Source organism: Lycorma delicatula, chromosome 6 (assembly GCF_047948215.1).
Source record: "Lycorma delicatula isolate Av1 chromosome 6, ASM4794821v1, whole genome shotgun sequence".
Classification (NCBI taxonomy): Eukaryota; Metazoa; Arthropoda; class Insecta; order Hemiptera; family Fulgoridae; genus Lycorma; species Lycorma delicatula.
The window spans coordinates 103,261,136-103,279,080 of record NC_134460.1 but is presented as its reverse complement, the minus strand read 5'-3'; the positions used below and the strand labels follow the sequence as shown (position 1 = coordinate 103,279,080).

Below are 17,945 nucleotides of genomic sequence, written 5' to 3'. Positions count from 1 at the left end.
TCAAAAAAATGTAGATCTAAAAATAATTGTACCCTTTTTCAGTTCTTTTTTAAATATTTATTTACTTTTAGAGATTAATGCTAAATTAAATCCTCTACCAATTACTTACAAACCCTTACTTTGACATCTATTATTATAAAGACAAAACTAAAAGAACTGATTGAAATATATTATTCTTTAAAGTTTTTACGATGGATTTTTCAGTTGATTTTTTTTTTTAATACTTTACGGTTTTATTTTTTATTTAGAATACAACCCACCAGGCTGGTCTAGTGGTTAACTTGTTATTGCAAATCAGCTGATTTTGAAGACAAGAGTTCTAAGGTTCAAATCCTAGTAAAGGCTTTTATAGGCTTTTAACTTTTATATGGATTTGAAAACTAGATCATGGATACCAGTGTTGTTTGGGTGGGGTTTTTGTCTTTTTCTTTTTCTCTTTAGTCTCTGGTACCACCGTCAGGATATTTTAAGAGGATGAATGAGGATGATTGTATGAGTGTAAGTGTAGCCTTGTATAGTCTTAGGTCAACCATTTCTGAAATGTGTGGTTAATTGAAACCAACCATCAAAGAACACCGGTATCCACAATCAAGTATTCAAATCCATATAAAAGTAACTCCTTTTACCAAGATTTGAACCTTAGAACTCTCAACTCTGAAATCAGTTAATTTGCAAAGACACATTTGCCACTACACCAACCCAGTGGGTTTTCTTTGGTGGTTGGTTTTCACAATTAACCACACATCAAAGGAATGGTCAACCTAAGACTGCACAAGACTACTTTTCATTTACATTCATACATATCATCCTCATTCATCCTCTGAAGTAATACCTGACAGTGATTCCAGAGGCTAAACAGAGAAGAGAGATTTTTATTTAGAATATGAACTGATGGACTAGCCTATGAAAATTGTGCACACATGAGAAAAGTTATTCTAAAAAAGTGGAAAGACAAGAAACTTGTATCTTAATAAAAATAAAAAAGTAATGTAAATAAATTATGTGAAGAGACTAAAGCTAATATTTTCTGCAAAGGAAAACAAATATTTTTTTTTTATCAAAGTCTTTCAACCACATTTGAATTTTCATATGAAAACATTTAAAATCAGAATGACTTCAGAAGGTATATCATTATTCTAAAACAATCCAATAATACGCAGTGATCATTAAAGAAATGAATTTCCAATATAAAATGAAAAAATAATCAACACAGTGCAAAAATAATGCTTGAACACATTAAACATAGTACAGGTCAAACTGAAAACTTTTTTCATATATATTAAAAATGATCTAATTTTACAATTTAAAGATATTTACAAAAAATCATGTAATTATCCCTCAAAATATCTGAATTGTATTATGGTAAAAATGAATATAGTATTATTATAATAAAACTTTTATTTAATTGAAAATGAAATTAATTTAATCTTAAATTATAACAAAATCTTAAAATTAAATTGCGGTTAATTCAATTAGAAACATTTCTATCCTACAGAATAATCACAAAAGAAAATTAATTATTTGGTAAAGTACCAAAATCAGTTCCTGGATAGAATTCATCACCCTGATCAGTATGCCAAGAAATAGCAGAAACAAAATCTGCTACAAATGAAGGTATCTGACATTTTAAAACAGCTGCATTACCACGGATGGCATACTCCTTGTTGACATCTGTTTCATAAGACTGAGATACAACTGAAAATAGATAATAACTTAATATTGGGCTGTAAATGAAACAATATTTACTTTAAGCCTTAAATGGTAACGTAGCATTTATACAACATGAAATCAACAACAATAAAAACAAATGTTATAAATAAATAATAATTATTATTTTTGTATGCTAAATGAATTATTTCATACAACCACCAGTAAATAGATAAAAATAATACAAAAAATTATAGTATTTACTAAAAACAAAATAAAATATAATTTGTGATAAGTATCAGTAAACAAAATAACACACACATTAAACCGAAATAATAATAATAAATAAATAAATCTAAAAGTGGAATACAGTTAAATCTGAAAGAAAAACTACATTAATAGAAACAAATTTTCTCTTCCATTTTAGAATACTTAACCAAAAATTCACAGGTAGCTAGCTAATAATAGCCATAGAGAACAGCTGTAACAGTTTACTCTGTTTAAAGAAAAAGAAAATTAAATAATAAAATCACAGAACATCTTCAGAGTAATATTAAATTACTCTATGTGTACGTCAATAAATAAATAATTAGATGTTAAGGGCAGCATTTTTTATGTTTGCTATAAAATAAGGTTCTTTAAACTTCTTATTAAATGAGATATACATGTAACTAATAAAACTGTACAGATCAAAACTCACCGATTAGTCAGAATGCATTTGAAACATTCTGAAAATTAAAAATTTCAAACAGAAAAATCTAACATTTCAAAAAAGAGAGTGTTAATAAATAGGCTTAAGATGAGAATTTAATTGTACAATTGTGTATTTAATGCTATTAAAAAAATATATACATCACACAATATAAAAATATATACAATACACACATTACTAGAGAAATAAAACTGAAATAAATACTAATGAATGACAAAGTATATTTAATGAAATCTCCCCAAATCATTGTAATGTTTGAAATAAAAACTGGTGTTGTTGATACAAATCTTGGCTTCTTACTACATAAATCAGTTCAAGAATTTCTTTGTAATTTCTATATTTGATACTAGGCAGATTTTCTTTCACTAAAATCTTTTTTTTCTTATGCTTTTAACATCTACTTTAAAACTTCATCCATCTTTTTTAGTTTACTCTCTAAACAGAAAAATCTTATAACTTTCAATATGTACTATATTTGCATATCATAATGTTTAATTCTTCATTATTCTGCTTTATGTCATTTCATTAGCTTTATTTTCAAATTTAATTTCTCTCCTAGCATTAATTCCATGTCATTCAGAATTTCTTCTAAATTATTTTTGGTTTCAACCAAAAGAACAATGTTATCGATGAACTCCACATTTCAATTTTTTTCCTTGGGTAGTCACTTCACAGTCAAATTCTTCTTTCACTCCTATATATTTCTTCTATAAACAGGTTGAAAAGTAATGGAGCTAGGTTTGAATCTCTTATTTCTGAATCAGTCTCTTTTCTTCATCTCTCATACTCTTACCCCTATCTCCTGATTTTTGTAGAGATTCTATAAAACTTCTAAAAAATCCATAGTAAGGTTTTACTGGGTAGGATCAACTTCTACTTATCTACACAAAGTGAAGATTTAGTGTCTGCTAAGCAAAATAAAAGAACTCAGATAACAGAGATGTGTTTTTTAAGATATGCGATAGGGCACCCTTTGGTAGACAATATGCAAAAATTAGAAATAAGAAATTAGTAACATTTTTCATTTAAATAAGGTTACAAAGAATTATTCAGGAAACTGGACTATCATGTAAAAAAAATTGTTACTGAATTAAACATATAAATGTTATCAAACTGGATGCAGACATTTAAAGCATTTAAGGTAAAATTGGAAGGATCAAGTCATACAACCATAACAGATATGTGCCCAAAATGTGCAGTAGAGCATCAGAAGAAGAAGTAAACAAACACTGTTGTTGGTTCAGGCGCAAAAGGTCGAATTTCCAATCAGTTTCTTATCATGAGGCTTCTTTGATGACCAGATTAACTCAACAAATCTCTGGTCTCCTATATCTAACTTATCTGTACCAAATGTTTACCTAATCTTTGTTAGGGCCATGTTAATGTTAAAGTATATAAGAATATATAATATATTAAAAAAAAGCATGAGGTAAGCAGGCAGTAGTTGAGAGGGAAAAAATTACTCTTAACATTCAGCACTTCAGATTATTTTTGTAAACTTGCACTTTTTACATATAATTAATCCTTTCACAGTACTTGAATTTATAGTATTTTAAACATAAATTTCAAGAATAAATAAATTTTAAAGTTTGACCTTAATGGTAAGGTGACTGTACAATTGCCTCATTACCCTACATTTATAAGGTTTTCAGTTCAAATCCCGGTCCAGCTGACATTTTATATACAGTACACATTTCATAAGTGAAATATCCTAAAAATCAATCCTTTAGGCATTTATAGTAAATTATCATTACAAAGAAAAAAAATAAAAAATAAATAAATATTTTAACACATTTTATTTCTGTATGTAAAAAAAAGTTAAAATAAGTCTCTTCTTCATATGATACAAAAGAAAGAAAGTAAACAACACAGGAGAGAGAAAATTAATGATGTGTTAAAACTGGTATTCATTATCATATTGAAATTAGAGCAGCAAAGAAATAACAAAACATTAAAAATAAACAGAATTGTATAAATAGAATAAATAAGTTATACATAAAATATACATTTATAGAATTTCTTACTTAGAAAAAAAATTAAAAAACTTAAAATATGTACATTTATTGCAGTATAACCAATAGACAATCAATCTATATACTGCTATGCTATACAATGTCATACTTCACACTTCATTAAGAAATTTACATCAGAAATGGTTCGTAGTAAAAACAATGAAAAAGTATAAGAAAATAATAATAATAGAAAAGAATAAATAAGAATGAAAGAAAAAAAAGAACGACAGAAAGAATGACTTAACATAAATTATAAAGTGTCTTAAACTTCAGTTACTTCTTTAAAATGCCAGAAGCATAAGTAATTCAATATTTATTTGTATGACAGAACACTTGCAATATATCAGCTATCTGCTATACAAATACAATATCATATATAAGCATTTCTTCAAAGTCATTTCTTTATTTTTATGAGTAAACTGTTATGGCTGTTTGATCATATTACAGAAATTATTCTAATTAATATAAATATGAATAACTGAATTCCACATTATTTTTACATACTGCTGTACTATATAAAACACAACACTTACTGTAAATACTCAGATAAAAAGTAGTTAAAAATTATAAAGATATATAGAATATTTTGTCCTATCCTATCCTATATACAAGAATATATAGAGCAAAAATGAGAAACAATAGGAAGACGATGGAGAGAGGTGAGGAAAAAGAAACGTAGTGAATGTGATGAGAAGGTTTTGGGAAGAAAAGAAAAGAGAAGGAAGTAAAGCCATGATTGGCTCAAATTCACGTGCTCTCTTAAAGGAGAATAATTGGAAATAATAATATATGCTTTTATATATATAAAAGCAGCAGTTACCAGCTGTAAAACAAGCTTGAGTCATAATATAACAGTGGCATAGAAGTCATTAATCTTATTAATAACTACTTATAGAAATTAATTTAAAAAAATAAATATATATATATATATATATATATATATATATTATGTGTGTGTATGCATGCTCACATGCGTGTGTGGGCGCTGGAACAATGCATATTAGAAGAATCATCAAGGTAGGTTCTACAAGTAGAAAATTGCAAGAATAAATTGAAATAGCACAGATAAGAAACCGAGAAAGACACCCAAATCAAGATGGAAGGAAATAATGGAAAAAACATGGGCCTGCTGATACTCAATATATCACAGAAAAGGTTAGGGTACAAATAAAGACAAATAAATTCATATAAATCTAATCTTGAATATGACAAAATTATCCACATGAGAGCTTACCTGATTTTGATTTTGTTAACTACTATTATATAGGTTTATTCTGACTTTAAACGGGTTAAATACATTAAAAAAAAAACAGGTAGGGTGTTAAAAATTAACATAACTAAGCCAATCTCCAATGAATTATGTTAACAAGCCTGTAGAAAAAAAAATTCATTTTGAAGAAGAAAATCATTCAATTTCCAAACATGCATCTCTAACTCAAAATAACAATAGCAGTTTCATAAATACCACCATTTTACTTTTAAGATTTTTAATTTTTTGAAATTGTTATGCATCTAATGTCATTTGAAAAAAAATAAATGATGCTATTCTTGAATCAACAGACAGAAAACACAACCACTTATGTTATAAATAGGAGACTATTTAATATTTATTTTGTAATCTGATAATATATTTGAAAAAGAAATTCAAATTTTTAATATAATAATATATAACATTAGATAACGATAAAATAAATTTAATCAACTTAATTTAAATACTCATTTGCCAATCACGTGTATAATTACCATCCCCCCTCCTGGGACCACTGGATCTTGACATTTTAACACCTAAGGAACCCAAAAAACCAGATGGAAATTTTCCAGATATTTGTATGTACATGTATGTTTGGTTTGCACTCCTTATATCTTCAGAACTACTGGACCTATTTTGAGCAAACTTTGTCAGATTACTTCTATATACAAGGCATTGATGCCATTAAATTTTCAACTTAAAAGGTCAAGGGGGTGAGGCTGTACAGCAAGATATCTTGGGATATCACCTAATTAGGGTCTTATTTTTCTTAGGCACATTTGTTAACAATTAAAAAATAATACTTTCAAAAAACCTTTTTTGCAAAATCGCATCCCCACCCCAAAAAATGATTTAAGTAAACTAGCGGCTAAGTGGGTATACTGCCTCAGGAGTACTCCTTCTCACCACAAGGAATGCTAGTGTAGCAGTGACATACAGCTGTTGTAGTCATCTGCTATATTGTGACATGACAGGTGTGCAGTAGAATTAAATAAATGAATAATATTTAAAGTGTAAAAAAGTATTTAAAGTGGCTGCTAGTACTCCTGCACTGGCGTGAATGAAATAGGTATGCGTGCATGCTTTAGTTAGAATCATTGAATTAAATAAACAAAAAATATTATATTTAAATAAAATGATAAATATTTTAAATTAAGTTGTCTGTGTAAGCTATGCATCAGAAAAAGCCACGTTACAGGAAAGTCCTATAAGTGTGTTGTCAGTTTTTTTAAAATATTTATTACAAATTAAAGAATGTGTTTCAGTCAATAATTCTCCACCATAGTTTTTGTGTTAAAAAAATATGTGTACAATTAAATGGTTTTTTAATGAAAATTTGAGAAATGTAATACCAACTAAAAAAAAAGAACATGATATGTTAAGGATTTAATAACTGCAATTAAAATAATACTCTTTTATTTTCCCGTCTATAGCTATAAAATATGCTATATAGTATAGCTATATAGCATGGTGATCGCTCACTAAAGTTAGGCTTATCTGGTTTTCACCGAATCTTGACGAACTGACCCCTAAGAACCCCAGAAAACCAAAAAATGGCATCAAAATTTCTGCAATAAAATGTGCGTATGTACATACACATGTATGTTGGTGTGTAAATCGCCTTATATCTCCAGAAATACTTGACCGATTTTCAAAATCAAACTTGGCTATAATATTTCTATAGTAGGGGCATTGATGCTATTATATTTTCAGATCAAAAAATCAGAGGGGTGGTTGATACAGGGGGAAAAACGAAATCATCTCCAGATTTTGCATAATTAAGGTTATATTTCTTTTGGATCATTTTGTGAATATTAATAAAGTAAACAACTTCTGTAAAAAAAATGTTTGGGTAAATTTCACCCCACCCCTAAAAATGGTTTTAATTTCGAATTTTTAAGGAAGGCAGTAAAAGGGGTGATTTTCGTTGAATTTTTTAAAAATATTTTTGTAAACAATTAAAAAAAACATCTTTTGTGTAAAAATGTTTTTGCTAATTGCACCCCCACTCCAAAAAATAATAATAATTTTAAGTAATAATAATATAAATAATAATAAGTAATAATTTTGAAACGTTGTAGAAGGCTTTGCAATGGGTCTTTTTCATTGCAGTTTTTCCTGTTACCATATCGTTGGATCCACAAACATGTTCCCCTTTAAAGGGTCTTAACCCGCCACCCTCTCCTTACACACCCCACATCCCGTTTAGCGACTGAACTGCTGCAGTCATCTGCCATGTTGTGACGTCATAGGTGAGCGGTAGAATTAAATAAATGAATAATATTTAAAGAGTCCGCTAGTACCGTCACATCCGCACGAATGAAATACGTATGCGCGCGCGCGCTTTAGTTAGAATTATTGAATTAAATAAACAAAAATATTAAAATAAAATGATAAATATTGTAAATTAAGTAGTGTGTGTCTAAGCCTGGCATCAGAAAAAAAAGCCGCATGACCGGAGTCATGCGGCTTACAACTGTGTTGTCAGCTTTTTTTTTTTTAATCAACTCGTTTCATTTCCATGTACGAGTATTAACAAAAAAAAACTTTCATAAGTATCCAGATATTACAATAATGTTGTCTACTGCCCATCGATTGTTTAAAATCGTATCTCGTAAATAAAACTCGAGAACCAGTTTATTGAAAATAAATTTCATTTTAATAAAATTACTAATGAAACATTTGTATTCCTGCCACCATATAAAATTGTAACATGTCTATAAAAATTTATTGAGAATCACAAGAACTTATAATACGATTTTAGTACACAGAATTTGATCGCATACAAAAATCGAGAGCAAAGGAATCAATCGTCAATCTCAAGATCTTAACATTTTTCTCCGAAATTTATTTTTTGGAATAACATTTTAAAGAAAGCTTAAAATTATATTAAACACAAAAATGATTGAATTTAATAAATATTGATTAATAAATTAAAAATTTATTTATTTTATTTTAAAATATATACATATTTTTTTTTTAATTACTTACAAATGAAAGGCTACGTAAACATAGTAACTTCGCCTATACGTAACAGACGTTCATTTATCCATCCCCAACTCATAAAAATCTAATGAAAATGGGGAATTATAACAAAAATGCTACAGACATCCAATTACTTCTTAATGTAATATTTTTAGGCGTGATTATGTAGTATTTAATCGTATGTTTGAGCCAATCCCAAGTCGGGATCAAAAGAAAAATTAGGGATTAATCCGTAACTTTTTTTTTTGGAATTGAAAACTTACTAAAATGTATTAATTTTGTTTTGTTTTGTTATGACAGAATGCAACAAATTAGCAGTGGCGATTCGTAGCTAAAATTAGAGGGGATGCTACTCCAGAAAAACTTTTTTCTGGGCCTTTTCAAGGCCATGGATAAAGTTTTCTGTAAAACAAAAGAACCGAAAAAATGAAACAAACACAACTGCTGGAAGCAGGATAATAATCTAATTTTACACTTTATCACATTCAAGAATATGGTACACTGTTTTTAAGCACATGGTACTTAAGAACCGTATTCGGTTTAACCGAATAAATAATGAAATGTCAATACAGATAATATTTTTTTGTATTATTAGATAATAACTTAATAGAATGTTCGCTTGAAAACACTATAGTTCAATGGTGCTTAATTTAAAATTCTATGTACACGGAAACAAATATATAAACAGATTTTACTAATTACCTTCTCTTTCTCCCTTCCAGCGTGTTTTTGGACAGATTTGGCATCAAAGAGCCCAAAAAATCATCTTCTGATCACTACTGAAAAAACAAATAAACCCCCCGCTTTCATATTTCTTCCACCGACTAAACTAGAAAAGGGAACAAACAAGGAACGTTCTATACACACGCAAAGTAAAAAAAAAACTACGTAAAAAAAAACTATCTTCCACCAGCGGTCGACACTGCGGGAGCGACAGTGCTTTCTCTCCCTCGCTTCCTTGCATGCAGTTTCCTATGTGCGCACAACAGCGAAACACCACGTCGCTGGAACTGTGAAGCGCACAGTTCCACACAAAGATTTTTGTATCTTTTTCATAAACTTCATAAAGTGGGAGATGGCTACTGACATTAAGCTTAGGGATTATATATTGTAAAAGTATAAAGAAGGAATTAAAGAAAAAATGACTTATTATATTAAATGTTATCGATAATATCAGGTGTAAATAGGGGGTGCTGCAGTTCCACAGTGCCTATGCAAGTTGCCACTGCAAATTATAAAAAGATTTTACAGTAAATTAAATCCAATAAATTCAAGATTTACAGGTAACAAGAAACTCGATATCTGTAACCGAAAACGTGTAATTAACGAAATTCGCAACGTAAATGAATTGGAGGTAATACTTTCCAATTTGAACAAAAGATTTAATCTCTAGATTTATATCATAAAAAGTTACTTCTTTTTTTTACTTATATAAAATGTTTATAAAAGGATTAATTACATACAGTAAATGGTAGAATGCGATAAATTAGAATAAAATTAATAATTTTGTTACCCCAAATTAAATCCATTATGATTATTTATGTATACTTGAAACACGAATTTGCAACTGACAGATTCATTTTCTACGGAGGTTTTTTATTTCGCTTAACTTCTAAAACTGTTAGATCTATGCAACAATAAGTACCAGAAATACTAAAAAATTATAAAATGCGGCCAAGCCTATAGGATTTAAAGAATATTATTGACTATTGACCATGATTTAATAAAACAGATAGCACATTCCAACCAGTCGGAGTTCGAGATTAACGTCCAGATTAACGTCGAGATTTAAGTTCATTGACTTTTCCTTTTTTTTATTTTTTTTATTCTGATATAAAATTAGAATCATTACATTGTTTCTGAATTGAAATTGGCAAAATTAATAAACTATAAATATCTTATTTTGCATTACTTCGATAATTTAAATTTTATATTTATGAATCCGAGAGATACAATGATTTTAATGATAATCTGAAATTGAGATAGAAAGATGAATTATAGATCTACATACCTCCCTGTAACCTTTTTTTCACTTTAATATAAAATTCATATTAATATATTAAGAACATAACGGAATTTACAGCTTTTAACATTTTAATTAGTGTTAACATTTTAAATTTAAAACTGAAATCATGATATTTCTTATTTATCGCCGCTTTACAAATATTATTATTGAAAAATACAGTTTATGTTTTTAATTGCTTTTTAGTTGAAGTTTTATTTTGTTTCTTTTGTTTTTGTAATAATAGAATTTACACTTCTAAATGGAAATGCCGCGACGACTGAAACTTTAAGTACTTCCGTATAACTACACCATTTTTATAATTTTCTTCCTACAAACTTTTAAGCGCATTTAAAATAATACTTTTATAGCTGGAAAATATTATTCTCGTTTTTTAAAATTTATACCCTTTTTTATAGGAAAATATTATTAAATCAAATTCAAAATATGTCATTCGAAATTAAATAAACACGATAGATGTATATACATATATACACTCATAAAAAAAACATAAATTCAAAAAGCAAATTAATTAATTTCAGAAAGCGAGTTCTTAGGCCGCTAACACAAAGCGATTAAGAATTGAATTAAAAAAAAAAATGTATAATAAATAAAAAAAGCATGTGTAACAGACCGCACTAAAAAGTAACTTGAATGGTCATTGAACATTGCATACGTCAGATCACATGTACATATACCGATCAACAGGGGAACTGATAACTGAATGCACATGTGAATTGTTTGTTCACATCTAGTTAGTGTAAGAACGACTTGAATGGTCGTTATTAATGAGTTCATTCATATTTTTTGGGCTGAGACAAAAATCGTAAAGTAAAACCAGTTAGCCATGTTGTAGTCTCAGATCGTTTGAATAAACGGAAAATTCAGATAGCATCATATTTTTCTTGGTAGCCAAGTATGTAATGCAGTGTATCTTGATTTCAAAGGAATTTCACAGGATTAATTATTTTCTCTCTCTCTCTCTCTTTCTATACACATTCATCACACTCGGGCGCGCACGCACACACAAATATATATTTATATATATATATAGTTTGAGTCAACAAGTTTATTGCTAGTTTTTTCCCTTTACCAGAACGTAATAAGGTAATAAAAAAAAATCTGGATAATTATAGTTGACGTTCCAAGATAAGTGTAGTTTTATTTTTTTTTTGTATCTTACTTTAATAATCAGAATAAATTAAATATTTCATAATTAATTATTATCAACAATTCAATCATTTTATGACTGAAATATATACATATATAAAACAAGAGTTTTCTAATAAAAGTAACACTTAGGTTGTACCAATAGGACCCCCGTTAAAGCCCAACAGGGCAAGGAACGGGGGGGGGGAGGTGGCGACCGGAACGTCACTAGGCGGGTATCTTCCCCTACGGGGTTGGGATGTACCAATACATGTAAGCCGTTTGGGAAATTTCACACATAAATTTGTGCTCCAGATTGGCTTAAAAAACTTTCAAAATTAATCAGAGTAAAACTATTGCAAATAAAGATTAAAATATTAATATTAACAATTTTATAAAATATTGCTATTTCAAAAATTACGATGTATTCACATTTAAATACGCGCGCGCGCACACGCACACACAGAGCGTATTATGACGTTCTCCCGGGACTTTCATTACATATTCTACTTGTGAAAGTAATGAAAAAATTTCATATAATCACATGTCCTAAAATGCTTCGTTTGTGAGTTACAGCTAGTGAAATAATTCACTTGGATTTCAGCTACCCAGGTGAATTGAGGTCGTACTGAAATTTTTAGAACATTATTTAAAGGACAGAATTGGTGATTTCTTATGGTTTTTGACCTGAAAAATCTAATAAAATAGATTCCAGAACCGTATCTTCAGTAATTTTTAAGAAATTTGTAGTGAAAACCAGTAAATTGGAGTAAAAATCCGTTTGTTTATGTTTGATGTACAATAACTTTGTTAAATGGGTAATAAACAGACTGATACAAAACTTATAGAGAATTTAATTTTTAATAAAGTAAAGACATTAGTTGAAAAAACAAAGAAAGGTTAGAAAAATTCGAATTTTTTTAGAAATAGTATATTAGTACATTTGTCAAAGTACTTTTGTCAGAAACAAAAACCAAATTCTTTTTTGGTGATGTGAAAGATTTGTAAAAACAAAATTATTACACAATTGTAAAATAAAAATAAATAAATAAAAAATAACTTAGATGACAACTTTTTATTATTAAAGACAGAAATAAAATAAATTATTTGAAAAATTGTTATTTCAAAGTTAGCAATACACTAGTTAGTTCTTATAGCAGTACTATATATTATATTACTACATTATATACGTAGTATAAGTATATAGAGTGTATATACTTTGTTATACACTCTATATATACAGAGTGTATAACGAAGTTCTCCTGGGACTTTTCATAACCTACTCTACTCATAAAAATAATGGAAAAAGTTCAGTTTGAATTTCAACTACCCCAGTGAAATGAGGTCATACTGAAATTTTTAGGATATTATTTAAGAGGCAGAATTAGTAATTTCTTATGGTTTTTGACCTGAAAAATCATATTATACTATTTATATACGAAGAGTGTATAATGAAGTATATACATTCTATATACTTGTAGTAGTATATATGCTAAACATATATAGTATTACTATATATGTATTTATATGCATACTATATATATATATATATATATATATATAGTATGCATGATTAAATATTATTCTATTACTATGATGATACCAAAACGAAGAAAATAAGTTTGGCTTATTCATACAACCAAGTTACTAATGAAATACTATCCTACATAGTATTACAAGAGACAAAGGAGTGTCCTGTCTTTGTGACAAGGACAATAATATTCTTGTTGCAAACTAAACAATCATAAAAAGATGCTATACAGATTGGATCATCATGTATAATTATTTCTTTTCATTTTGAAGAAGAGAAAATAAATAATCCAAAAACGATATTATTTTATAAAAATATAAATAAATAAATAAATCACTTGTTCTGACAGTACATAATAATATATTGCACAGATCAAATCAGGAATGGATATCCCAATAAATGATGTTACTCCATGGATAAAAAAAGACACTGCCCTAAAATTTCTCTGGATGAATCTAGAGAAACCATAGTAAAACTGATCTTTGCTGCATTACAAAATATGCAATTAACTATAAAAAGAAAAAGAAAAATGGTTAAAGTTCATATTAATAAATTAAAATATAAAATTAAATAATATTAAAGTAAATAAGTGAGAATATAAATAAGATGCAATTCAGAAGGCATTAATTAAAATTATTTGATCATATATTTATATGCATGTTAAATTGAGATGCAGAAAATTCAGGTTTTTTTTTAAATTAATATCATATAAAAATTCATCAAAGAACAATAATATTGGGTATGTAAAAAAAAACTACGAGGTTAAAATAATAATTTATTAAAAATAGAAAGAAAGCACAGTAAGGCCCTTATCTTGTTAACTGAAATGTGTTGAATTACGCAGTTGTAATGTGATGTGATGTGATGTGAGTAGAAAATAGTCTGATTTTAGGGGTGGACATAGTTATTTTTTTATTTTCTAAAAAATATCAAAATAAAAACTAAAACAAAAAATCAAAATAAGCCAGATTACCTTCTATTGAAGAAAATAGATGGTAACTGAAATCTAAAATAGATGGTAGCTGAAATCCGAATTAAACTTTTTTCATTATTTTCACATGTAGAATAGGTTATAAAGGGAGAATTTTGTTATACACTCTCTCTCTCTCTCTCTCTCTCTCTCTCTCTCTCTCTCTCTCTCTCTCTCTGTGTGTGTGTATGTGTGTGTGCATGTGTGTATGTACGCACACATGGTAAGCATGATTAAATACTATTTTATTACTATTACAACACCAAAACTAAGAAAATGAGTTTGGCTTACTCATATAACCAAATTACTAATGAAATACTACCCTAGATAGTATTACAAGGGACAAAGGAGAAATGAAACTTCCTTTAATCAGTAAATGAATTGCAATGTCTTTTTTATTATGGTTGGATTTAAAACCCATCCATAAATTGTTGAGAAAATACTATGAAAACTAAATTTCAATTTATTGATGGTAATATATTAATTAATAAAATATAATAGTAATGGAATAAGATATACAATTAATATGCAGTTGGCTATTTCATATTAATGAAATTAAAAGTGATTTTATTTACAGAAAAAGAAATAATTTTTAAATCATAAGAAAGGAATAAAAATAAATTTAATTTCAATCATGTGCATGATTTTTTTTATGTAAGAAATAATAAATAAAAAAACAGTTTAGCTAGCGTATAAAAAAATGAATGAATGTATGTATTCCAATTGATTGCTTCAACTTTTTCTTATTTTACTTTTTCAATCAATAACACCAGAATTCAATCTGTTTTTCTATCAACACTGATAAAAGGATTTTGCTGAGAGAATATCTCCTGAGAATATAAAGAATCTAAAATGCATTTCAGCATAATAATACAAAACCTTGTATCAGAAGTGAATCTCAATAAAATTTAAAAATAATTTTTTGCTCTTTTATAATTAAAATGAAATTTCTTATTTTATTGCAGAACACCAATTAATTAAATAAATATCAATGAATCAAATCAGTTTAGGAAATAAATCACCATTATAGTCAATACATTAAACAATTTTTTATTTAATAACCACATCTTTGTTGTTAGCAAACAATCAAGTAATTATGGTTTAGGTTGAAGAGAGAGAGTTTTTAGATGATTAAGTGCTTGAAAATGGGAACATAAGAAATCGGACTGGAAATTAAGAAAGATAAGACACAGTAAATGGTTGTTAAGAGAGTAGAAAAATTTGGAAACCTTGTTTGGTAATATTACATTATGTTGAATTTAAATATTTGAGAGTAATTTAAACATCTAATGGGAGAGCTGAATGGAAATTATAGAGAATAAGATTAAAAGTGGAAAAATTAATATTTAAAAAATTACATTCAACTCAAGAAGAGGAATTTTATATCATATTTAAACTTATTTTTTGAACTTCAGAGATTTTTACAGTAAATATAAACAATCTTGCTTATATGTTGTCCCGCCTGAAAATAAAGAATACATTGGGATTTGAATAACCCAGATTGCTAAACTTTTGAGTTGGACATCAAATAAAATATTTTTGTCAAACAAAATATTATATTTGTTTGAAAAAATAATTAAAGCAAATGATAGCTTACCGAATAGAGGTTGCTGTGTTAAATGAAAAAAGATTTTTCTATCTTTAGCAGTACGGTATCTGAAACTGATGTCAAATAATGGGCTGCAAACAAAATCTGAATTAAAGTAATGAATGACAGTATCCTGAATATAACACTATACGTTTTAAAAAAAAAAAAAAAAAAAATGTTAAATTTTTAACTTTAAAAGGATCAATTATACATTACAGATTTTAATATGGGGTTTCAAATAACATTAATAACTACTAGTTTTGTGGATTAAAACTGAACATTTTATTATAAAACTCCACTCTCGACTCACCTCCGTGGTAGAGTTCTATCTACCCTACTTTTCATCTGGGAGGTTCTGGGGTTGAATTTTGGTTAGGCTTGGCAATTTTTTCGTGCTATAAAACTTATCTTTAATAACAAGCAGGGTATTTGTTGATTTCCAGTGTGAATAAATAAATAATTGCTATAAAAAGTAATGTAATTACAAAATAGGGCAAAGGTTTTGATGCGTTAAAGAACAAGCCTTTCCTTTCATGGTAATGAAAACATGGATGACTCAGCCATTTATAAATAATTGTAAAAAAAAACATAATACAAACATAGTACTGAAATAAAATACAAAAAAGTAAACACTATTCCAATTCCAAGTTTTAAAATGAAAGTGATGTTACTATTTTTATGTAAATTATTATTTACATAAATAAAAATAAAATCTAATTTTAGAATACTGTAATAAAAGTTTAAATATTAACTAGGACAAAATTTTTGTTTTAAATGTTATTTATAAAAATCTCATACCATTAAATAAAACTATTCCAAACCCTATCCATAAATTAAAAACATACACAACTGTAATATAGCACCAATACCAGGCTTACTAGACAATTTAAAGAGATAATGATTTTCTGTTCCCTTCCTCATTGATCTGATGTACTGTCATGTAGCAGCAAGTTAAGTCTACTGAAAGTGTAGGTTATTAAGCTAAACATGTCAACATTCACTATGTTCATCACAAGGACTATAGTACCTTTCATTACTTTAACAGAATGTAAAAGTCTAACTGATGCCTTGTATCCCAGATATCATTCTCACTGTTGTTATAAGAAATAATAGGGAAAAAGATGAATCTAAATATAATTAAATTCCTTTCTGATGAGATGATGCATTAATGTGCAGCATTATTTACTCAATAGGGGAAAATGTAACATAATTGTTATAAAATAAAGCATTCTAAAAATCACTGAGCACTATGTTTAAGTGTCTACAAATAACAACACCACATTGTAATCCTTCTTCAGTAAACTGACATATATTTTTTTTGTTTTTTTATAACACTTTGAATGTGAGCTTCTTGAATTATTATTTACAATGGAATATTTGATAAATCTATTAATTTCCAGAATATATGACTGTGATTGTCAGAGATCATGTAACATGGCTCCTACATGATAAAGTTGTACTTTACAGAAGCTATATTATATTGTTGGTTAAATCTTCTTTGAAATGACTGTTACCCTTTTTTCTGTATATCTATAACCACTTTCATCCATCATAATTGAAAGTAATTACAATTTCATAAAGTTCATAGTAGAAAGTAATGTTTCTTTAACAGATTACTTTCCATAGGGATCAGCAAAAGTGCAATAAGTGATGCAACTGATAAAGTATCCTCAAACAAATAAACCCTATGTATACTATATATATATATATTTATAAAGAACTCCATGAATTCCACAATTACACTGTTTCAAAGCAAACCAAATCATGTCAAGGCCAATGTACCCATATTAAATTATTTCCATCATCTATTTTATATGTTGTTATTTTTTAATATGAACTCTATAATCAAATATTTATTTGTTAACATCTGTCACTCAATGAAGTCAAGGGGACAGTAATTTTCTGATTACTCTGAACTACTAAATATTATTATTCTTGAGATGTGAAATTCCTATGTGACCAAAAACGAATAATTATTTTTAAAATTTTGTAGGTCAGAATGATCAGCAGTAAAAATTACATAAAATAATTATTTTTATTCTATAATATTGTAACAAGACTGGGATAACAGACCTCCTGAGCAACAGATTCCTGCCAATT

At 27.7% G+C, this 17,945-nt stretch overlaps 1 protein-coding gene across 15 annotated transcripts in view; it reads right to left on the bottom strand.

Annotated features, from left to right (window-relative positions):
• The window catches only part of Dscam1 (Down syndrome cell adhesion molecule 1), a 607,521-nt gene that overhangs the window by 302,001 nt on the left and 287,575 nt on the right, over nt 1-17,945 (bottom strand). The window contains exon 5 of one of the 15 annotated variants that reach the window (XM_075368244.1): nt 1,534-1,695. The exons of the other annotated variants lie outside the window; for them this stretch is intronic. Coding sequence (XP_075224359.1) covers nt 1,534-1,695 — 162 coding nt within the window. The remainder of the gene's footprint in view (nt 1-1,533; nt 1,696-17,945) is intronic. 15 annotated transcript variants of the gene reach the window in all.